Source organism: Tasmannia lanceolata, unplaced genomic scaffold, assembly GCF_043159265.1.
Source record: "Tasmannia lanceolata isolate RefF3 unplaced genomic scaffold, GAP_Taslan_0.1 ptg000019l, whole genome shotgun sequence".
In the NCBI taxonomy this organism is placed as follows: domain Eukaryota; kingdom Viridiplantae; phylum Streptophyta; class Magnoliopsida; order Canellales; family Winteraceae; genus Tasmannia; species Tasmannia lanceolata.
The window spans coordinates 343897-368953 of NW_027518696.1; the positions used below are offsets into that span (position 1 = coordinate 343897).

The 25057-nt window shown below is 40.0% G+C and overlaps 2 protein-coding genes across 3 annotated transcripts; one reads left to right on the forward strand and one right to left on the reverse strand.

Annotated features, from left to right (window-relative positions):
* Nucleotides 1-8007: 8007 nt before the first annotated feature.
* LOC143853437 (putative WRKY transcription factor 48) lies at nt 8008-9429 on the forward strand. The gene is made up of 3 exons (XM_077363199.1): nt 8008-8516; nt 8632-8775; nt 8887-9429. Exons 1-3 carry the CDS (start codon nt 8140-8142, stop codon nt 9278-9280), a joined length of 915 nt encoding a protein of 304 aa, XP_077219314.1. The 5' UTR covers nt 8008-8139; the 3' UTR covers nt 9281-9429.
* A 5234-nt stretch (nt 9430-14663) lies between these two features.
* Nucleotides 14664-23961, reverse strand: LOC143852551 (uncharacterized). 2 transcript variants are annotated; one of them, XM_077361972.1, is made up of 3 exons: nt 23802-23961; nt 23601-23738; nt 14664-14951 (listed from the first exon to the last, which is right to left on the reverse strand). In XM_077361972.1, exons 1-3 carry the CDS (start codon nt 23890-23892, stop codon nt 14932-14934), a joined length of 249 nt encoding a protein of 82 aa, XP_077218087.1. In that variant the 5' UTR covers nt 23893-23961; the 3' UTR covers nt 14664-14931. The 2 variants fall into 2 exon arrangements, with proteins under 2 accessions (XP_077218087.1, XP_077218086.1); XM_077361971.1 differs by lacking the exon at nt 14664-14951 and adding an exon at nt 17424-22631.
* Between the last annotated feature and the right edge of the window lie 1096 nt (nt 23962-25057).

A 25057-nucleotide genomic window follows, 5' to 3' on the forward strand; every position in this document is an offset into this window, starting at 1 on the left:
TGACTGGGCCACACCACCAGAAAGCAGATCCCATTAATAGCAAAACTAATAATTACAAAGAAGTTAAGAGGCTATTGTAATATTAAATATGTGTAATCTAAAGAATTTTAAATATTGTATTGTCATTGACAAACTAGCAGATATGATCCCCTAAAATCTGCCCGATTGTATAATCTTTGACATTAAGATATTCTTATTTTGACCAAGTTGCGGCATGTTTTATTATTAACCCTTTTCGTGCCCCAATTCATGCCGCAATTGGAACGATATCAAGGTTGCTTGGTTCGGAGCTTACCTACTTAAACAGTCGAAATGCAGTAGAATTATAGTGTACAATTATCTGGGTTTTGGTTTAACTGTGTCTGGAGAATCCCAAATGTAGATTTAGGGTGTGTTTGGCAACCATTCTCTGCAGGGCTTCTTTCATTTTTTTTCCTCGTGTATAATTAGAGAGGATGAAAAATCGGGGAGATTCCTGTTGGGCAAGCAATTCCGTTTCTGCCCATTTCTCCAGACCCGGACAACAATCATGCGAGAGATTTGAGTTTTTGCCCAATTTTTCAAAGCCATACAGATTTGATTCGGGAGATTCCCATTCTGCCGATTGATTCTGGTAGTTTTATGGGCCTTCCCAGTCGGAGGAGAATGCTTGCAGAACATGCCCAGCTGGAGTTGCAGGTGAAAGTTACTCGAAAATTGAAACAAGATTGTGTTAGGCACCCTACCGATACGCCAAAAGCTCCAGAGCTGATGGAACGCGTTAGGCAAGGCCCTTTAAACCTGCCCAATACCAGGCTAGGTCCCACCCAGTCCCATACCTAGGCAAGCCCCCACTCAGGACTGTAACATTCCACCCTGCTTCCTCATCCACCGTCCTTGGCGGTCCACTCTGTGACGGCTTTCACTCTGGTCTTTTTTCAGGTAGCCATTTTCATAGGTCGTCGCCTCATATGTGACTTGAACACGGGACGTAGTGGTTGCTTTGATACCAAATGTTACGTAACTTACCAATATGCCAAAAGCTCCTGATAGAACGTGTTAGGCAAGGCCCTTTAAACCTGCCCCATACCAGGTTGGATCCCACCAAGTCCCATACCTAGGTGGCCCCCCACTCAAGACAGTAACATAGTGCCAAGATATCAGCAAAAGGTTAGGATGGAAACGATGGTACATCCGAACCATAACCTCCACCTTTATAGTGCAAAATTTGCAGTTTGGGTGTGAATAAGAAGAAGAAAAAAGGGAAGGAAGAATTAGAATGCAACATCAGTGGACAGCAATTGTCCAATCAACAACTTGCTCTTAGAAGAAACACCCAATTCCAATTCAGCAAGTTTGTAAGCTAAATCGTTGGCTCTTTCTTTGAAAGTAAGAAAAACCAATCTCCCTACGCTAAAAATTCATCACCTCATCCATGAAAGACTAAGAGCAAACTTTCATATATGTTCAGTAATCTTGCCATTATCATGAATTATTTTTTCAACATTTAGACTAAAGACATGTCTCCCCTACCCTTGTACAAATTCATCACCTCATCGAAGAAAGGCTAAACCTAACTTTAATGATCACTAATCTTGCCATTTTCATGAAATTTTTTTCAACATTTTGACTAAAACCATGTACTTTCTTGTTGCTAATAATTCACGTGACCTCATCGGCGTAACTCTTACGGTGTATGATGCAGAAAGGCCATATGTGGTCCACCATGCACGCGTTAAGGTGGAGGAAAGTGAAAATTTAATTCAATTAGAATTTTTTATTTTTTGATCTTGAATGAGATCTCCTATAATTCTGCAGGTGAGGGTTTATTTGTTGGATTAATAATATCCTTTAATAACTGTTTAATTTTATATAATAAAAGTAAAAGATAGAAACAACACTGAATCTGCAATAGGGCAGTTGAGAAGAGATCCACCCACCATCCATTTAGATTCTTTATCGATCGAACCTGGCCACCTGGGTCACAATTCATTTTGAAATAAACTGTGGATGAGTTATGGCTTAGGGTTAGGAGAGGGAGATAGAAGAAAGCCCAGAGAGAAAATTGTTATCAATCATCAAAGTAAAAATGGGAAAAATGAAATGTTCCCCTATGTTTTTAACTAGGTTTTTAAGAATTACAATAACACCTCTCATGAATACATGGAAATATGAAGGGTTTTTTCATACATCAACACCTTCCATTCCGAGAGGCTCTATTAGATTTTATGACTATGTTAGGGCCAAGATCCGAAATAATTTCGGACCTTAGGATCCATCGGGCCGTCTGGGTCCATTCAGTCCCTTATGCACGCCGTAGAGTGGAGTCAGATGGGAGGATGGAACCTTACATCCTTTTGTACCATACCATTCAACGCTCCATGCCCCTCACATTCTAAGTACCATAGCTACCTATGAAATGCTCTTCATTGCTATCGTACAAACAATGCATGCAGTCCATTTCCCTTTTGATTGAAGGGATTGGCCTTCTTGGAAATTGGAATCAATACTTTCTCGCGTACTACTCTGGGTTTAGTTCCATTGGACCCACCTCTCTCTCTCTCTCTCTCTCACACACACACACACATTCACATTGATCCTAATAGTATATGAATTTGTTGATTAAGGGAGGGAATAAGATAAAGAGTCCTTGGATTATTACCCTCTCTCTCTGGACCCATTCCAACTGCATGAATGCTCTGCTCGCCTCGGATCCATTTCTCGTCAACAACATTACACACTCAGAAAAATATCCCACCTTTGATTTCTTCTTTTATCTTCTTCTATCAAGTGAAAGAAGAGCATTCTCTACTCTATCCTCCCCTCCGTATATAATATGTGACTGTAACAGAGGAAGCCCAGAACCCGATTCTGATTTTGTCTTTACCGATACCAATTATGTTTCAAGTGACCCCCTCCCTCCTTCCTATTGACTCTCAAATCTTTCCTTCCACTAATCAGTACTTCTCACCCAAACATCTTGACTTTGACTTCTTGGCATTTGAATAATTATGACTAGAGTGCCGCAATTATCTCGCCATTCTTATTCCATTATGACTCTTTTCGCTCTTTCTCTATCTTTCTACCCTCCCACTCCGATACTGATGAGAACGTTCGTTACCGACATTTCCTGACTGTTGATCTGAATGCTTACTTTTGATCTTGACCCGTTGATGAAATGCTTTTCTTGATAATATTGTCATTGATACGTTTAACATCTGACCATCGGAGAGAGGTTCATCCAAGTTTCAGTAATTAAAAAAGGGTCTGATTGGGGCCCTAGCCTCCATGGCATCATTCCAACTGTCGATTGTGGCTTAGGATAGTAAAAGAAATGATGGGCAATGGTCCTTATTTAAGTTCTCTCTAATCAAATGGTTAGTTAGGAATACCGACGGTACAAAAAATAGTTGGTGGGCCATTGATCTTCTACACCATCATCCTGGTCTTGGTCCCATTCCAAACAGACATCAACAGTTTAGATTTTCTCGGCAGAAACCTAAACAAGGCATATGGGTCGATGGCCTAGGATTATCAGTCCAAACTGATCTCTAACGGCAATTTGCCTGATTAGCAATCGCCGATCCGATCAACGGATACACATGAAATCTTGACTGGTAAAAAAAAAACCTGTAATCTCAATCAATTGCCTGAGTGCAACATGGAAGAATTTGAATTAGATTTAGACAAAAGCTGACCTTCACATCTCGGGTTCGATTCTATTCCACCAACCAAAATATAAAATAAACAGAAACTTCCAAAACCATCTCTCTATCTGAGACCCCTACGCCTAGCTAGAAGATCACGTCTACTTGCTCCTTTTTTTTTTTTTTTTTTTGGGGCGGGGGGGGGGTTTTAAAATGTAGACGGTGTTAGGTCAAACTTACGTTCACCCTTCTTCTCGTCAACTTCTTGTTTAAAAATTAAAATCTGGGTCGACCTTATCGGCCTCCACTTGTGGGTCCCACCTCTGGTTAATCTGAACCCTTCTTAGGTCGCACTCTCGAAATATTGGGTTTCCATACGACCCGATATTTTAAAAAATTGCAGTTGGAAAAGACCGCGGATACATCTATAGCAGAGAGACTCATGACCACGGTCAAAACTCTGGTTTTTTCCCTCGACTTGACTCTGAATATTAAAAAAAATATATTATTATTATTATTCTTATTCAAATGTACTTCTGTCTTATTTGCTGCACCCAAACTTACTCAGGAAGTAATTAATGGAGTCAACAGCAACAGTTCCAAAGAAACATGATAAATAATAATAAATAATAAATAATAAAAAGGAGGTAAAATCTGGAGACCGTGTAAAGCAAGCAACCGCGGAATATACCAAAACCGCGTAAAACTCTCACGTGTTTCGAAATCCGACAAAAGATTTGATAAAATCGACGGTTACCGAGAGAGATTATTGAGTGGAGTGAATGAGATGTTTACACGTGTGCGGTTTCGGCGGACGTGATGGTCGGGCTTCGAATTCCGCACCGATGGCGACACGGGCCGCGTATCGTGATGAGTTAGACATTGTTAGAGGGTCCCTCCCACCATCTTCTTCTTTTGATTGACTATTAACTCCCTAATCTTTTCTGTACTGACCTAAATATTATTACCTTCCGAACCCCCAATGGATGTGTTTCTTTCTTGAATAGGAAAGGGACCTATTACTATCTATGGAAACAAGACAAAAAAAGGACTTATCTGTCAATATAAAGGAAGACAGGGGTGGGTTCCATACAAAAAGTTTGTTGCCTGATTTGTTATAGCTTTTGGAATAAAATTTGGAACAAAATCAGTGGAGGCGGTGGAAGCTAGCGACGATAACGCGGAAATCGTGTCAGAAAGCAAATGCCCCCCCCCCCTTCCCCCGTACAATAAGAGAGAGGGAGAGGATACTTGCGCGAACCAGTTTCACACGCTCAATATGTTCCGGTTTTTACACGGCATCACCGACTGAGAACCTCGTCACACGTGCCGCAACCTTGGCGTGTTTTTTATTTTCTTTTTCATTCTGACTGTTAGTTGAGAAACTCCATCCCAAAGCAACCCTTCAAAATTACTAAAATCTCCCGGCCAAAATCATAAATACTTCTTTCTACGTCCGTTTCTAATCACTCAATCCCTCCCTCTACTTTGCATAGCGGGGAGACCCTGTATGCCATAGTAGGCAGTGGGCACGCCACAATGAGGTCGCCATTACTAAAACATTCGACGTATTGTACAGAATACTGCATTGATCAGATGAATCGTACCCTTCCAATTGTAGGACTTTTTGAGGATTATAGATAGATTATTTGAAAAAGTAATAGATGGGTCGTCTGGATCCACCTATTATGTCTCTACTTTGTTCCTAATTGGATCAAATCCTATTTCACTACTATTTCAGGAATTATGCACCTGTCTACTGCAACAACTGAATATTACATATTGTTACAAAAGATTACAAAATTATTCTTATAATTTATTTGAAATCATGTTATAATGATATTGGTAAATACCCTTGTAATTCATACTAATCCTCAATCATGTGTGGCCGTCCAAAGATGAAAGCCTTAATTGGATTAAGATGCCTCCGTTGATTTTGATCATTTTTCACCAGGGATACACTGTTCATTTTCCATGACATAATTAGTACATTATCATTTTCCATTAAATATAGTTTTTCTTTCCTTCTCGTAGGGTATTTTTCATTTTCCATGAATAGGGGTATTTGGGTTTTTTAATGAGATATGGGTATTTTTGTCATGAGGCAAGATTATTTTCTATGTCATATGGGTACCTGGTCATTTTCCACCATGCATGTCTATTTTCTTGGGAGACCATTTCTTAGCTACGAGGCAAAATATAAAGTTTCTTAAAAGGAACCCTGTACACACTTGGAGAACTCTCGACTAAGAGTTTTCCCAAAAACTCATAAACTTATGACTTAACTCCTTAAATCCAAACAAGGTAGAACAAATTCCGGGCGACTAAACCCTGTAGCACTTTTTCTTTTTTTTCTTTTTTTGGGTAGGTAAGCTGGAGTTTGGCAGAAACCTCTACCGGTTTATTAGATAAAGAGGAAGATGATACATTCATGGGTACAAAACACCATCCCTAACTGGGAGCACATGAGAGAGGGAGATCCAAAACTCCGGATTGACAAAAAACATAGCACTAATAAGCTTAAGAGTTCAAACTGCTCAATACTCTTGAGTTACATATCGGCTAATTAACTTGATGGGAGCATGTTAGGATCTTTGAAAGCGTCTTAGACAAGAAATGCAGGGGTATTCCTTCTTTGGAACCATCCGCCATGGTTCACCTTCAAAGTTTGTTTCTAAAGGTGTTTGAGAATCACTTTTTGATTTTACTTGGTCCTGTTTGGTGTGGGTTGGGTCTTACATGACAAAGACTTCTTCTTCCAAGTGCTCAAGGACTGAAAAATTGCTTACCAGTTCGGTCTTTTGGCGAGGGTCTACATGAAGCACATCGGTACTTCCCTTCTCCTTGTTTTTCCCTTCGATTGCAATATTTGCTTCCTTTTGCCTTCTTTCTAATGTGGCTGGAATGGGTCATCTACCATGGAGAGTTTTTCTTTTTTCTTTTTTGGTTCACTGGCCTCCATTCTTGAATAGGATTTTTTTTCCTAGGTTGAGTGAGTCAAAGCAACATTAATAAGTGGAAAAACTAATATTTTGAACTCACTCCACTAAACCCAATAGACTAGAAATACCTTAATCACTGTTAAAGTATAAAAGATTAAATAACGCCATCTCCAACGGCTTAAGCTTTTGGAGCAATTGGTTGTTTCACATGGAATCAGAGAAAAGGTCATCGATTCGAAACTCTTGATATTAAAAATCCACATGTAATGGCCAACCCAAAAGAGAGGCCACATGTGCCATGTGTAGGCCAACTCCAAAAGGAGGAGGAGGGGAAGTTTTAAAATATAAAGGATTAAAGGGATTTGCTAGCATCCATCGCAGATGGTGTGTTGTATGTCAGATTACCCACCTCATGAATGAAGACAAAAGCTGCTGTAAAGTGAGCTTGTGTGGCTGGTCTGACCTGACCATCTGCAATGGACGCTATGCGATGGACGGTAGCAAATCCCAAGATTAAATAACGCCATCTCCAACGGCTTAAGCTTTTGGAGTAATTGGTTGTTTCACAATCACGACCAGATTGCAAAAATATAATTGATTAAGTTGGCAAGTTTATTCCTAAAATGATCACACTTATAGCATCAGTAATTCCCAGTCTTATCTTGTGAGCAAAAACCTAATAAGAAATAATAAAACCGATTAGATGGCTTAAACTCAGCCTTAGGAAATTGAAAAGAAGGAAGAAAGCATAGAATGGTAGAAGAGAAAGGTAGAAAGGGGGTTTCACCAAATAAAATGAAATAAAACTACCTATAATTTGGTTTAGAAATTCTCATGGCTGACGGATTTGAGCAAATTGGATTTCAAATACTGGGTTTGAGGAGGGTTCAATGTTATGAAATGAGAGAAAAATTCCTTTATAGAAGGTTCCACGCCCTGCGGGCCCCCACAGCTATATATTGGACAAAGGCTTAACTAACCCCAACTCTGAATAATAATACACTCTGCAAGGGTTTTTTTAATTCCATCGAAGGCTACATAGTCAAAGAAATTCAAAATGGAAGGACCTTCTTGTCAATTAAAATTTTTAAAATTCCAGCCCTCCTTGCCCCTTAAAAAGGAGCCGCAAGAAAGAAAGGAAAAAAAAAAAAGAAAAGAAAAGGAGAGCATTTTCCAAAGGAATCACATGCACACGAGCATGAAAGAGAGAAGAATTTATTTCTATCTTTCCGCCGTAAGCCCGCCACGTGTATGTAGGACGTTCACACCATCCGGTAACCAGTTAAATCTCCACGTCTGAAAGCGTGGACTTACAAAACAAACAGGCGTCCCGCAAGCATTAAATGCAATGCTCCTTTCTCCGCTTGACCTGTAATCGCCGGTCAAAATGCGGTGGACGATCTGTCTGAGACCTGTTCTCCAGTCCCCTCCCTCATAAATTAAAAATCAAGCAACCACTACTACTCTCTTTTTTCTCAACTAAAAAATAAATAAACAAAGAGAGTGAGAGAGAGATGAGAGAGAGAGAGAGAGGGTGATGATATGAAGGATTTCTTATTGGATTTGAACTCATGAATCCGATGGAGAAGACTGAAGCGATGGAGACAGATAAATCAGGACGAATTTCATCATTTACAGGTCAGATCTCAACCAGTTTTCCCTTGTCCAGCAATAGCATATTCGATCTGGATGGGGATGTGGGGAAAAGCTCCATAGGTTTCATGGAGTTGCTTGGATTTCAAGACCTGACTTCCTCCATATTCGACTTTCCGTTGTTGCCGGTGCCGGCACAGCCTCCAGCCTTAGCTGAATCTTCCGACACACCCAATTTCCCCGCGACCCCCAACTCTTCGTCCTTCTCCTCATCATCTTCCGAAGCCGCAAACGATGAGCCGCCGCCCGTGAAAGCCACCGCAGAAGAGGAAGACCGGGAGGAGCCCAAGAAACTGTGGGTTTTAAATTTAACATGTCATAGATCTATATTCCTCCTTCATCAGATCAGATCTCTGCAATTTCATTTTTCTGGGAGTTTTGAGTCTAACTTGTTTTCCTTTTCATTTTAGTCCCAAACTCAAAAAGAAGAATCAAAAGAGGGAGAGAGAGCCTAGATTTGCCTTTATGACCAAGACCGAGGTGGATCACCTAGAGGATGGGTATCGATGGAGGAAGTACGGACAGAAAGCAGTGAAAAACAGTCCTTTCCCCAGGTATGAAATTAGTAATTCTCTTAAATATGTATTTGGATGGAATAGTTTCTTGCATAGATCCATCGATATATAGATGGTAAGATGTGATGTTAAAGTTGTTGATTGATTCAGGAGCTACTATCGTTGCACCAGTGCAATGTGTGGTGTTAAAAAGCGTGTGGAAAGATCATGTGATGATCCAACCATCGTAGTGACGACCTACGAAGGGAAACACACCCATCTGAGCCCCGTCGCGCCCCGGGGAACCTCCATAGGAATTCCACAGGATTCTGGTGGATTTGGTGCCACCGGTTTTACTCTGCCGGTGCAACTGCCAAGATCTCATCAACAACAGCACCAATACCACCCTTATTTTCCTAACTTACCACCTATTTTGAATTTTAGCTCTGCTCCTTCCTCTTCTTTACTTCAAGAGCAACGTTTTTGCACTTCAACAGCTTCTTTCATTAGAGATCATGGGCTTCTACAGGACATACTCCCATCTGATGTAAGGAAGGAAAAGTAAGAACTGGGTATGTACAACTACTGCTACTTCTCTTTGTTATCCTTCTGGGAGTCGATTTAGAGAAGAACCCGTTTCACGTATACCAAAAAAACTGCTGATTTTAGCTCTTAACTGACTTTATTTAATGAAGAAGGTGTTGTTTTTGTTAATTGGGTTCTTTATATTATTATTATTATCAATTTATTTCGTCTTCCTCTTGTCATCTGCAGCCCTTTTGTTTTGTTTTGTTTTGTTTTGGTTTGGTTGTTCCTTATCTTTGTTTCATAGCTGAAGGAATATGCATTGATTTCATGGAAGAGGGATTGTAGCTAGGGTTTTGCAGGGGAGGGTAGCTAGGGTTTCCTTCTACTGCAAGTTGGAAGGATTCTTTCACCTCTTTTTCTTGTATGGGAATTCTCAGGACCCATTTATGGAAACTGAAAACAGTAGGATGATCTTGGGAACTTGATGTGCTACTATTTAGGGAAGGTGAGAAGAAATTAAGGCATGGACGATTATGGGAAATTGATGTGGAGTAAATGCGGATATCTTGAAATGTAAATGTAGAGTGCAACACGAAAGAGTTAGCGACTGCCACTATTCTACTTTTATGTTACGGAAGTTATGGCCTTTCGTTGTGATATCAGCCCATATGCTAGATTCATTGAATGGTGTGGAGAGAACTCATGGTGGGAATAATGAGGTATTTCTTTGATGCATATAATGGCGTAGAAATCTTGGTGGAGATATGGGCCTTTACGTGTTGTTGATGAATTGTATGGTTTTATGCATTTTTAGGGTTCTAGTTCCTTACCTATGTCATCTTTCTTTGCTGCCACTTATAGCTGGACATGAATTGCCCCCCAAATCAATGTACACAAGCAACCTTACGGGAATGGCAAAGTGAAAACACTAAGGTAGGTGTACAAGAGAGCAAGTACGTATGTAATATTATGTATATAAAATCATGAGTAATGCTAAATTGAAGGGAGGCTTTGCAAAAACGCAGCCCCAAGGGCACCCCATAGATTACATATTGTGAGCCAAAACACTCTTTACTCTCCTATAATGGTCATATTTTTCTTCTCAACACACACGCGCATGCATGGACGCACGCACGCACAACCCTAACACCACTACCACTGTCATGCACCAAGAAATTTGCAGATTCTAAGATTAAGATGCATGTGGAATCTGTCAATATATTTTGTCTAATATCCGTTAATTTCTTATGTTCCTTTTTTCTTTTCTTTTTTTTTTTAAACTGGAATTTATTTAGGAACCTATAATTGGTTGCATCTAACAGCTCATCTAGGGTTCTTGGGGAGAGTAGCCCAATCCCAAAAAACTGCATCACCATTGTTCCAAGAAAATATGAAAAATAACAAAATCCATAGCAGCTAATGTGTTCCTTATGTTCTTGTTCTCCATTTGTATTATGTTGCTCTCGTTTCTTTTGTTCTTGTTCTCCATTTGTATTATGTTGCTCTCTCTCTCTCTCTCTCTCTCTCTCTCTCTCTTACACACACACATTCTGTAAACTTGTTTCCCATCAAATGTACGTACACACGTACATATCTATAGGGAATTGATACTGGTACCCTTGTTTCAATAATTTACAGCAGTCCATTATTTACTTCACTGTTTTATAAACACTTCTAATTTACCTTTAAAAGCTCTTAAGAGTACCCAATAACAACCAATAAAGAGAGTAGTTAAAAAGGTATGGAGTGCTATATATTAACAAAACAAGGGGATGTGGCTATGAACTTTGTCTTCGTTGTGAAATGGATTGCAGTATCATGCGTATAAATCGTCCAACAAATTGCCCTTTGCCCACAATAAAGATAGGAAATATAGAGCAGGAAGAGAAACCATATAGAAGCTGTCATGACCGCCGCTAATAACTTATGCCTGAAAAAAATTATTTAATAAGATTTTTCATGCTTTTGGCTTTTGTTAATAATACACGGACGGTTGATTTAGGATCGCCTGTAATTTACCGTATGTAGCTGCGGTTTTACTGACCACCTGTATGAACTGTTTTTTCTTGTAGTGCCTAGTCTTTGCATGATACCGTAGTTTACCTTCTAATTACTTTTTTGCAAGTAAGGTATGTTTAGGGGAGTGATAAATTGACTCCCCATGTGTCTTTCTCTCTCCTCTAGGTTAGAGCGAGAAAGAGGAGAGAGATAGACACATGGGGAGTCGATATATCACTGCCCTATATTTATTTCTTTTATATTTAATCACTTCTAGCTCCCGATCTTAGACACCCCGAACAGGTCTCAATCCATACGGACTTGGCGTAAAATAATTCGATCATACTGCATATGTTTCACCATGTGTTCGTTTTTTAGACCTTCTTTTTTTATCTTTTTACTCTTTCCATTCTACATTACATCCTCTTGAATGGTTTACTTCCAATTATGGAGGCTAATGCGTGCAAGCTTATGAGCATCACAATAATTCTTACTTTTCTTCCTAAAACTATGTATTTTCAATTGTTATCCATCATAACTCTCCTTAATTCATGAAGAATACGCTGCATGGATGGTTGAAAAATATTGTAAGGCGCGCTCGTAGATGTTGTTGCATTTCGGCCTCTATATATGAACTCCTTGGCTTCAAAGCTATGAGCCTTCCTCAGCAAGGATGACACCCTTGTCCGCAGATCTATAGGATTCTCTGTGATATACCTGACCCATTTGGTCGATATCTTCGAATCTTGTTGGACTGACCTCAGAAGGCACACAAACACATGGAAATGCACGACATTCTTTCAATATGGAGACAAAACCACTTATGGTTATTTAATTATAATTCTAATCTCTGACAAGCATTTGCACTCTAGAGTCCCAAAAAAATGTTCATTAGAAAACTTAGCATATATACAGATTTTTAACCTTGAAAACTAAAATAAACAATAAAACAAATAAATAAACATCAAAACAAATACATATTAGTTAGACTAGTTAAGCATGGAAAATCATCTACAGATTTTTTTTTCAACTATCTTTTATTTGCATAAATATTTCACTATTTTAGCCATATTTCTTAATTTTGTGAACATATATAATAAGGGAATTGATATTTTTGCTCCCCTTTCAAACCGGAAATATCAACTCCCCTATGCGTTGGATATTTTCACTCCGAGTTGGAGTGGATTAGTCTAAAAGTGGAGCGGAAATATGAGCTCCCAATAATAATATCTTTGAAATATACATATGACTTGGGTGCGATCGGAACGGCACAGCTTTTTCGCCGTGATGTGATAGGGTTTCCACGAATATAGTTGGCCAGAACAAAATCAGCCTGTTGCCTTTGGCCCTCTCATCCGATGATTTTATGCCAATCTTTAGGACCACTAGATCGCCTTATGATGGCACATTGTGTCAAACGGTCCGGATCTGATTGTCTTGCTCAGATCATGACAAGAATGAAAAAATGGAAATTTTCATCAACTCTGTTTTAAAAAATAATTAAACCCCTCACTTTTACTCTTTCTTATGGACCATCTCAGAGTGAGCTCCATCCGAAGACATGTTTTACAACATGCTTGATCAGAGGTCTAGACTCTAGAGTTGTCCAAATGAGGATAGAAATGAAGGGCATTAGGCCAAGGGCAGCAGTGGGTCCTTGGCATACATGGCCGTTTTCGTTAACAAAAAGGATGTCGTACACGGTCTTCACAGATATACAGATTGTGAAAAACAGTAACGACCAATTAAGGGAAGTGTAATCAAATATAGTAGTGCCATTATTAAAATTGAGAGAATATTTTTTTTCCGAAACACAAAAACTAACAATAGGCTCTAACTAAAGAGTGATGAGAAAACCTGTCGCCATTCCAATAGAACGTTTGGATCTAAGAAAAAGAAAATTGTGAACAAATAAATAAATTTTCAGGGTTCAGTAGGTTTGTAATTTTCTTTGAAGTAGAACAATAAAAATAATGAAAATTTTTTCAAACCCTAAAATGATTTACATATGGAATCTTCACATTTGAGTGAATTTTGCAACCCTAACCAAACTACCCACCATGCCCAATGATATGTTTTGAATCAAGAGTGTGGGAATATCAGCTCTACTACATATACTAGCATTCTTGGCCCATGCTATGCACTAGTTTTTTTTTTTTTTTTTTTTTTTTTTTTTTTTTTTTTAAAAGGGCGTACCTCAGGTGGAGATCACAGGACCTGCCCCATTAAAACAATGAGGTTAAATGGTGGGCCCCACCTGATCATGGGTTTGAGTTGACATCCTCTCAAAACATGTCACTGAAAATCAAGGGTATTTTGTTCTTTTTAAAAGGTAATTTGTCTTTTCACATATAAGGACATTTTGGTCTCCCTTAGGCTCTATTCACTTCTTTTCCCTGATGTTGTTTTCCCTGGAAAACAGCCTTTTTTTTTTTCCCTGATAAGACCTTGACAAGACAGAATTTCTGTGTTCACTTCTTTTCTAAGGAAAACTATTATCAGACGTGGAATTTTTTATTTAAAAGCTAAAAATGACGTGGAAATTGACTTTTTCCCTGTTACTTGAGATTTGCTTTCCGATTAAATATATCGAAAAGAGGCTTTTTGCTCTTCATTCCTTTCCCTTCTGCCATGTCACCTGGAAAGGAAAGGAAAGGAACCTTTCCTTTCCTTTCTGGGAAAAAAGAAGTGAACAGAGCCTTATGAGAAAATATACATACCATAGGTATTTTGGTTACAAATTGATGGCATGGCATTTGCAAAATGCACTAAAATGTGAAGACGGGCACATTTGGCTACCATGTGCGGAGGGAGTCCAAGATAGCGATATGTTTTTCTAGAATATGAGAGGGATTCTGGTGAGGAGAGGGCAAGAAAAGCCTGGAAAATCAGGAAACAAAAAGACCCACTCCAAATGTGAACAGATTTTTTCTTGACTTTTTAGCCACTCACCCTCAACTCCTGTCCTCTCAAATCTCTCCACCCACCTGCCCTACCCCTCTGACACTGATTTATCATGAAAAAAAGGTTTTGCCTTTTCTTGATTGAGGCTTGATGGAGGCTTTGCTAAAATGGTATTGAGATCATCTTGATCGGAACATAAACCATAAACGGTGAGTCAAATGGCATTGAGATCACCTTGACCAGGTGATCCTAAGCCCTTCAGCACCAAGTCCCTCATCAAGCCTCGTATACTCCATTTTCTTATGCATGGGATGTCCCAATCTACACCATGCTACTAAGGTCAAGATCAAAGTCTTCAGGGGCGTCAACCGATCAGACTCATTCACAACTTTGCGCCAAAAAATGAATTGCCCAAATCCAGATCCTATCCGATTTACGAGATAAATTTTGTATCCAATTGGCCGTGGTTCTGGCCCATGGACACCCCGAGATCTAACAGTATACTACCACAGATGATGAATGCGACGGAAACCATTGAGACATCTTCACAGAAGTTTTACACATGGCTGGCCCTGGACCGACTTGCAAGGTAGCAATATGAATAAAACAACATTAGATCATCCAATATACCAGCATGCTCTCAAATTCATAACCAGTGAGCTTATTGAGTTAATGAGTTAAGACAGGTGCAGAATGGAGTTGCTACAACATTTTCTTAGAAGGATCCAGTTTTAAAACCTGACAGACATACAGAGGAAGAAGCACTTGAGACGCTCTGCCCCCAATTCACAAATCGTCGTCCTCACCTGCAAAAATAGGATGACAATTTGAAGATTCGTGAATGCCATAGCAACCATAAAATCATTGTTGGATTTATTAATCCATGAGCGAAGCGTTCGAGGACGTACAACAGCTCTACAGATATTGAGGATTATCTATTCTCTGTTTGGTATTTCCATCTTTCTCTAAGATCATACTATTGCAGTTTTCACTTTATAATTTCCCTATTTGCACCAACAATCATATACTATCAAATGTTTTCTCATTGTCAAGAAAAGAGGAATGGATAAGAAATAGAAAAGCAAATCAGTGGTGAATAACAAGCAGGAATGGGAGCCTCTTGGCCTCCCACATGGAGATGAATCCGTCTGATTTTATTTATTTATTTTGAAATGGTGACATTTTATTAAAGGAATGGAGGGGCCCCAAGACCAAGAAGGTCAAGGAGGCAAGGAGAACATGAGGAAGAAAGATAAAATAGAAATAGCAATCAAGGCAGTAATAAGAAATCAAATATCTCAAGTGTTGGGTGATCCATTCCATCACGAGCTAGCCGGCCCACCTCTCCATTAGCTTACCTCCGAACATGCTGATATCGAACCGGACGCACCTCCACACAGCCCAAAATCTCCTCTATCATCTCAGACACTATCCAAGGGTGAGGGTGTCAACCATCTAGCCACTTACACCATTGAGGGAATCACCCTCCACAATAAGGTTATGCAAATCTTCTGTAGCTGCTAATTGTATGCCCTGAAGAATGGCTCTAACTTCTGTCTCGTTGGAATCCTTGATTCAAATAGGACCTGAAAACACCCATTTAGTTGACTTGTCTCTGAGGAGACCTCCAATGCTCGCACAAATCTCCCTCCCTCAACACCTGATATTAGTAGCCGAATACATCTTGAAGCAAGGGTTGATCCTTGCCCAAGATATCACATAAGATAAGACTTTTGAAAAAGACGAGACATTTCTGATTACATTCTTGAAGGTTCGGGTGTTTCTTTCTTTCCATAAGACCCAAATAATGGCCAGTAGCACATGCTTCCAAAGGATCATACCCTCTTTGGGCCACAACGCAAAAAAAACAGGAGTCAAGGAGGTCAAATAAATGGGCCAGAATGACCCATGACATCCCAAACATTTGGAAAATTTTGGTCGAGACAGATCTAGAGAACCTGCAGTGACTGACATTATCAGCATTGGAGAAAGAGGATTTGCTTGACTGTATACCCAATTCGAAATTTATAGGAACCGTCGAGGCATCGGGCTTGAGACCGAACACTTGGAGCCCACTTTCCGAACCATTAACTACTGTGTACAAAAAGTTTGTCTCACGCCAATTTTTAACCACTAGGGCAAGAGGTTTAGCAACGAATGCCCCTGAACAAGTGGTCTGTGGCATGGAGAATTAACTGCTGAAATTCGATTAGGCATAAATCTGGTCATGGAAATTGTAGTATATGTGATGTGTAAATCAAGAAATTTAAAAAAAATCATGATACATACTTATTGTGGAAAAAGGATAAGGGTTGAAGAAGAAGAAGAACTACTGCCCTTCCCTTTGTTTTCTTTGCTTCCTTTCTCTATTTCTCTCTCTCTCTGCCCAATCTCGTACCTCCATGTTACTAAACATGGAGACTTCAGAGATTGTCGGCAACACAGTCCTTCTTTCAAACGCAACAAACGGCTCCAAAAAAGTGAAAGGGAAAGGGAAGAGAGAGTTACGGTCTATTTATTAACAGGGAGATATAGAGTTAAACATCCACAGCTCTCTCATTTCAAGTCTAAATCAAATGAAATCTGATCTGCATCCTCATGATCCGATTTACCATCGTCCTCAATGTTGGAATCATCCACGGGCTCGATCATTAGCAATAGCTTTTGTCTACAATGATGACCCATGTGCCACTTCTCATCACAATGCTAACATAGCCCTTTCGACGTCCGATCCTTGAGTTCTTCTTCTGTCAATCGTTTCACCGGGAGGTTACGACCCATAGATTTGACAGGACCATCTTGAGGCCCCGAGTGAAGTAACCAATTTCTCAACCATCAACTAACTGTATAGAAAAAAAATTCCCCTTTGAATGACTACTGTGTTAAAAAGATTCTAAAGAATTTCAATCCTTCTTTGCCATGAGTGAAGTAAACCATACATTGTAATAAGTACCAATTTTCGCCATAGGTAAACAAAGGTAAGGACAAGGATCTCTAAGCTGAACAATATGTGACTACATCTAGACCACACCATAATACTCACTATCTAACATGTGTAGGCAGGTTCATAAGGCCACTATTGTTATCTCCATCATCCTTACAAATGCCATGCCATATTTCCAAATGAGAGAGACCTATATCAGATCAGGCTGTACATATTTTTCATTTCGATTACCCAAGGATGATACCTTGAAAGAACTATAAACATAAAATGTACTTATTTCAAGAATTTTATCCGATGCCCACTAAAAAATTTCTACAAGGATAAGAGCATGCAGTAGACAAGAAAAAATTGATGATCCATTAAAAAATTTTGAAGATCAAAAAATTGAACTAAGATCTGAGTGAAGACCTACAGACACCCGCACACCTCCCCCACGCACGCGAGCGTGAACACACAAGCACAAAAAAATGAAAAAAGTATCAGAGAATACCCATAATTTTCGAAGACCATAATCCACATTTAATGGCTAAGTGAAATCTCATATGTAAGTTTTTCAATGAATAGACCCTCGTGAGCCCCAAATACAGCTTCTGGGACAGATTTCTCCTTCTCCTCGCCTGCATGTTTCTCCTGCAATGCCTGCCCACATCGGCCATGCCAAAGGGTTACCTTCATAGAGAGACCATCAGGGACACATTGTGGCAACATTGAATGCTTTCTTCCCATTGCTTCCTGCAAGCCTCAGAAGAGACAACCCATGGGTCCTCAGTATCCTCCTAGGGTCAAGAAGGATGCTTTCATCAGCTGCAGTGGGTAACAGGTGTTTCACCACAAAAGTTGGCCAACAAACTCTGCAGCTCCCTCCAACCATGTGCCTCATTTCGTCATCTTGTTTCCTCTCTGCTTCCCTTTCAAGGCCCAGGAACCATTGTCACTGGCCAAAGTCTCACACAGATGTAACACTTGCATCAAACAGCCTGTGAACATCGAGCAAGGCCCCCACTTGTGTGTGTGGCTTTTTCTGACAGGCCCGTAAACACATTATTGATTAATGTTCAAGTATCATCCAATCACAATTAGATCAACGGAAATCAGCTCACTCATGGTTGCCCACCAGATCTGAAAATCAGATTACGTACACATGACATGAATAAGAGCCTAGAGCCTCCTTTTTTTTTATTTGCATACAGATTGCCTTTAGTTTAATTGTTTTTTTTTAAGAAGAGGTGACAATTTATTAAAAGCCAAAAAGGCAGTCAGTACAAGGGGACAAGATGTCCCCCAAATACATCAGAGACCAAACATAAGGTCAAGTACCATTACATATCCAGAGAGCCTTGAACAGTAACTATAACAGATTCACGATCCACCCCTTCCCACGCAAGATTGTCCACCAGGTCGTTTGCCGTTCGATGCCGGTGTTGTAGTTTAGGACGGATCAGAGAAATCAGGTCCCTGATCTCATCAATTTTGTCAGCAATACGCCACGGACCACCAGAATTATTGGAAGCCCATGCAATTGTATTGGAGGAATCACTTTCGACAATCACGGGGTCAGATTTGTGCTTCGCATACCATTGTAGACCGAACAAAAGAGCTGATACCTCAGCCTCATTCGCACCACAAATCCCAGCTGAGCCGGAAAATGACATGAGCGTAATCCCCCGGTGATTGCATAACAATCCACCAATTCCCGCTCTCCCCGGATTCCCACGAGAGCTCCCGTCAAAATTTAATTTCAGCCAATCTTCGGGAGGAGGTAGCCATTGAGGGGCTATGGTTTTCTTATGTTTCCTCTCCCCTACAACTTTAGCCCAATGACGAAGAATGTCACCCACCGGATAGGGAATGCCACTTTTATCTTTGGCCCATTTGATGATGGCTAATTTAATGTCAAGGGTGACCTTCGCTGGGCAACTTTCTTTGCCCGCAAAAATCCGATTATTACGTTCCGCCCATATATGCCATACAATGGCATAAGGAACTGATGACCACATGTCTTCGCCAGAACAGCCAACGAAAGCACCACTCCAGTTGAAGATGGGCTTGCGTATGCTTCGTGGTATAACCCACGAGTAGCCAAAGGCTTTAAATATTGCCATCCACACCTGGAACGAGAAGGGGCATAGTAAAAACAAATGGTTCAGGGATTCGGCTGAGTTCTTGCATAGAACACATCGATTGGCTAAACTCAATCCTCGCCTCATTAGCCTGTCAATAGTGTTGATACCTCTATGAAGAAGAGTCCACGAGAAAGCCGAAACACGAGGAGGGGCAATTGGTTTCCATACTTTTGGCGTATCTGGAACTGTTAGCCTGATCATCATTCAGCTTACGGAAGAAAGACTTGATAGAAAATCCCCCTTGGGAATCCGGAGTCCATATCAAACATCTTCTTTATTCACAGAAAGATATATGGAAGATAGTTGACCCAAGAGATTTTCGAGCAGGGCGATTTCCGAATCTTTTAAATTTCGTCTTAATCGGATGTCCCAAACAATTTGGCCGTTGTCACTGCTCCTATTGACATAGTCCGCAATAGTTGCTTCGGGGACAGATGCAATCCGATAAAGCTCCGGGAAAGCTTCTGCCAGTGTTGAATGCCCAAACCAAACGTCAGCCCAGAAACGAACCACATTCCCACGTCCGGGTCTGAATCGTTTTCTATATAAAATACCATTTACATAGGTTTTAAATGACCTCCTTTTGTTATATGAAGTATTTAATATGAGGTTAACATTTATAATGTTTTACATAACCTAGAGGCATTTTTTACCAAAAAAAAACATAACCTAGAGGCATGCACATTACAACTACCTCATATATAGTATAGAGAAGTTATTTGGTAATGTTATAAATAGTGTGTGGACACGTAAATGAAACCCTGTGTTTTCCCATTATATATGGTATAGATTGGTGGCAAGACTAGCCTCTATTTGTTGCAATAAGTGTTGTTAAGGTTGGGCACTTCATTAAATCACAGCATACATTGATGGCTAATCTGTGATTTCTTTTTTCTTTTTAAATGATGAAGTTTTTATTGATGAACAAGACCGAAATGGTCATAACAGAGCAAAGAATTACAAATGCAAAAGCATGGACAAAACAAAAATGAGCACGGAAACAAATGGGGAAATCGGAGCTCAAGGGGGGAGAAAGTCAAAAACTTCCACACTTTCCTTGGGACCCCCCCCCCCCCCCCCCCCCTCTCCCTGGCAAGATGGTCAGCCCTGGCATTAGCGGACCTCCTGACATGATGAAACAAAATCGTAGAAGACCCCACCATGTCTTCAACCTCATCCAAAAGATGCGCAAATCTCCAAGGACAATGCAGTGAGCCTTGTAGCCATTTAATTATGTTTAAAGAGTCTCCTTCCACCACCACCCTGTCTAACCATTCCTCTTTTAGTAGCTTAATTCCTTGGTGAGCCGCATTCACCTCCACCTCGCTAGCAGCGAATACCCCAATGGGGCCAGAAAACGACCAAATCACCTCCCCCTCATCATTTCTAAAAATGCCACCAATACCCCTAGGACCCCGGTTACCCATACTCGAGCCATCAAAATTAAGCTTTAGAAAACCCTCACTAGGACGCATCCATTCCTAACATATCACATCTCTCCTCTCAACACTATTCATACTTCTCTCCACCATTCCGTAGGTAAAATGTTGACACAAACTTGAATCGAGGCAATGACTTTACCTATGACATGGATAAAGCTATCACCTTAAAGAAAAGTAAATATGGGTTCTTAGAGAGGCCATCAAAGATTTTTCCATTCCGTTGCTTCCATACCACCCATATAATAGCCAGGAAATATACATTTCATAAAATCCTCCCTTTCTTTTTCCAAGCTACGGATTGCCATCCCTCCAGGACCTCTATTAGACTCCTGGGCCCAATCTGTGATTTCTCACTTTGGTTTTCGGAAGATGTAGCATTAATCAAGGTTTTAAATTTCCGTTTCAGTTTCGATCGCCACGAAAACAGAAACGTTTCAATTTCAATTAGAAATTTACGTAGAAATTTTATAACATCACAATGTGTGGAAACACATATGCAAATGATAGATTTTTTTATTTTATTTTTTTTGAAATTATAGGAAATACTAGAATGAGCACAAATACACACTTAGAAACATTCAAATAAGCAACAGAGCAATCCGTAATGTTTTGGGGTAGGGTTGGTGGGCTCTGGATCTTTGCTACTTATTTTTTGCTTGGGAGGGATGCCTCGTCTCCTGTAATATAATTCATGTTCAGCTTTTGATAAAATTGATACTTCTTAAGAAAATTATTGAAAGCAAGACAATGAACATTATAGCCTTAGTAGTGAAGTTTCTCAATCAACAATCAAAACAACAATTTTTTTTTTTTGAAATGGCAAATTGAATTCATTAAAAGATAAAGGGGCCGAGATGGACCCCCACAAATAATACAAGAGAAAGAACAAATACAAAGAAAGCAAGTAAACTCTCAAGGAGGAAGAAAATCAAACCACTCCAATTCCAAACGGCTAACCCCACCCCTAGCCAGAGAGTCTGCTTCCCCATTACCAGATCTCCTTACTTGATTGAAAGAAATAAAAGAACCCGAGATTAGATCGTCTATTTCATAAAAAATAGAAGAAAATTTCCATGGCGGCAACACCGATCCACGCAACCACCTAATCACATTTAGTGAATCACCCTCCGCAATAGTACAATCCATACTCCCTCTATCAATCCTTTTAATACCTTGATATGCTGCTTTCACCTCTGCCTCCGAGCCATCACATACCCCAAGAGGGCCGGAGTAAGCCCAAGTAACATTGCTGCAAGCATCACGGCAAAGACCACCCACTCCGGCAGGGCCCAGGTTAACAAGACTCGACCCATCGAAATTCACTTTGAGCATCCCATTAGACGGAGCCTCCCATTACTGCACTACCATAAGCCGATCCTCCCTACTAAAACATACTTCCCTCCAACCCTCCCATAAGTCAAAGGCCGATACAAAACGGAAAGCCGAAAGGCTTCTAGCCCAAGATATAGAGAGAGCAATAATTTTCACATATAGCCAATACGGAGATTTGGCTATCCTCTCAAATACTCTAGAATTTCTCTAGAGTATTTGAGGGGATTCAAGATATAGAGAGAGCAACCAAAACAACATATTCCATGATAAGTCTTCGGCGGATTCAATGCATAAATGATGTGGTCGGAGAAGCTAAAAGAAACAGGTTCCAGTGTGTTGATTTTCATAGGGCATTAGGGCTCATATTGAAATCACGGAGGGAGGGGGCAGCATTGGTGTATAAATGAGATAGAATTCAAGACATAAATGTAACATTCATTCAGGGATAAAACAATAGTACAGAGAGAAATGGCCGAGATGGTCATAAAGAAACATAATTAGCAACATCAGTTAAGAAAAGATCATCCTCTTGCCCTTCCTTAATAAGAGGAAACTGATCACTAGTAACCTACAATGTCCATCTCATTCCCCTTGCCAATGAGTAAGCTTTTCAATTTTCTCCCCCCTCTACATTGTGGAAAGAACCTGCTTTGATTTGAAATCAAATCAAACTCTCTTGAATTAGGTTATCAAACATCCAAGGGCACTCGTCATACAAATGCATCTACTTAATAACAACTTACGAGTCACTATATACTAAAAATGGACTTTTCAAAAGAGAAAACAACAACCTTATGTGTTAACTAAAAATTATAATCTCCACTTCATAGAAATATGTTTTCAGTAACGCTTGCAAACACTAATCTTATCAACAATGCCACCAATGCATACTAGACCTGGACTACTCGGGATTGACTCGTCCAAATTCAACTTTAATGTACCAAACAAGAAGAGGGGAGCAAAGAGCCCCTGGCCTTGAACAAAACACATGCTAGAGACATAATAATCCCAGAATCTTTGTGATTCCAAAGCAGATATCCTCTAGATTTTCTTGTTCATGCCAACCCAACAAATAATTCCATTGAACAATAATTACTTGATTGCATTGAAATTTGCTAAGGAAAACAAAAGCATTGCGCTACTTCTCAAAATACCAAGACATACTATGCATTCTTGTTATTTTCTAGAGATCCAGATTTTGCACATTCACCAGGAGGGAAACTCACAAATTTTGGAGTTGGATCATTACTTAGTGAAGTGAAACTACAGCTCCAAAACTGTTAAGCAAGAGATAAGTATTAAAGCATCAAAACATGCCAAGTAGGCTCCCTCTTTAAAGCTTCTAGAAAAGCTTCAATGACAACCTAACTCAATTTCTCAAAAAGACAACACATAGAACGGAGGAACTGAACGATATTATCACGATCAGAGAACAAAAATAATACCAATCTGTTAGATTTCATAGTATCTTAGCAAGGGGTAATAGGATACTGAAAACCAAGAGATGAACCGAGTCAAACTGGCAATGAGTTTTTAGAGGGGGGGAAAAAGAGAGGGAAGTAGAAGACACAACAAAGGCATGTAAGAAGGAAATGAAAAAGAAAAGAAACAGACCGATGTATCTGCGCTCGTTAGCGGCTTCGGCCTCGAGGAGCATCTTGTCAAGGTCTTCCTGAAGCTTTTTGTCCCATTTCACCAGCTGGGTCGTGAAGATCACTCCCAGTCCCATGCCCACAATGTGCTCCCAAGGATCTGAACAAAAAATTCCTTTATTAAAGTGGAAGAAGAAGAAGCAATAAATAAAGAAAGACTTACGCCTCATGTAAGGGAGTTTCCGAAGGGCATTAGAATACATCTGGGTGCCCAACCCCAACAGAGCTCCTACCAAAGTAGCTGTCGCCGGCATCTTTCTCTTCCCCTCTTCTTCCTCCTCTCTTCTACCCTATCGCTTTCTTGATCCATTGTGTGATTTCAATTCACCCAGCTCGCTTACACCATAATCCAGTGTATATATAATCCGACGACTCTCGTGTACAATGAATCTAAGCCACGATTAGATCTCGAGCATTCCAGTGGTGGGTCCAGCTTTCTATAGTGGCGGGTCCACCTGCACTAACTTATGTCAGGTAGGAGAGGTATACGTAGGAGAGGGAGTGGGTGAGGGGAGCGCAAGAAAAGTTGACAAAACCAGGAAACAAAAAACTCTGAAAAAATATCATGGTTATCTCCCATGATGGTATCCTTTAACACCCTCCCTTAAATGGATTGAGCGAACAACATTTATCCATCTGCAACTTGATCGGGACTGTGAATAAGTTGATTATGAAATGCACCGTGAGCAAATCCTTTCACCTACCAGATGGTAGTTGACTTCAACATGCTTTGTTCTTACATGAAAAACTAGATCTAACACAAGTTGCATCGCGCAGACATTGCCATAGAGAAGTTTCATGACAGTGAGTCATGGAAGTCGTAGATCCAAAGTAAGGGCCTAGACCTAACTTATGTCAATAGTTGTGGTGGCAAGAATGCAATACTTTGCCTCAGGGCTAGAGTATACCAAAATGGGTTGCTTCTTATATGCGGAAACATACCTCTGGCCATGGCGATTAGAACTTGAAGCTGCGAATTCTCACGATTCGCCCAACGAGTTTGTTGGCTTGATTGATGGAATCACAGGCACTCTTTTCTTCTAAGATTAGGGACCCCTTTAGATGGAAACTGAATCTATAATATTTGTGTATCCTCCCATCATGCTTACCCAGATATTTATAGAGTTTGGGAATTTGGAATTTCAATCCCACCACACTTTTTTTGGTAGGTAAGTTACGATTGAACCTGCGACCTCTAGGTTGAGATACACCCCACCACACTTGTGATACATTAACTATCTTTAATTAAAAATACTTTTGGATTTATCTCTAAAACTCCTTTTGCAAATACAACTCAAAGTGGCCCTAGAAGATATTGTGCGTCCACCAATGTGGGGGTATACTTTAAAAACGCCAACAGTGATTTCTATAATTTTTTCACTAGATCCAATTATTGTATCCTAAGGCATATATCAAATA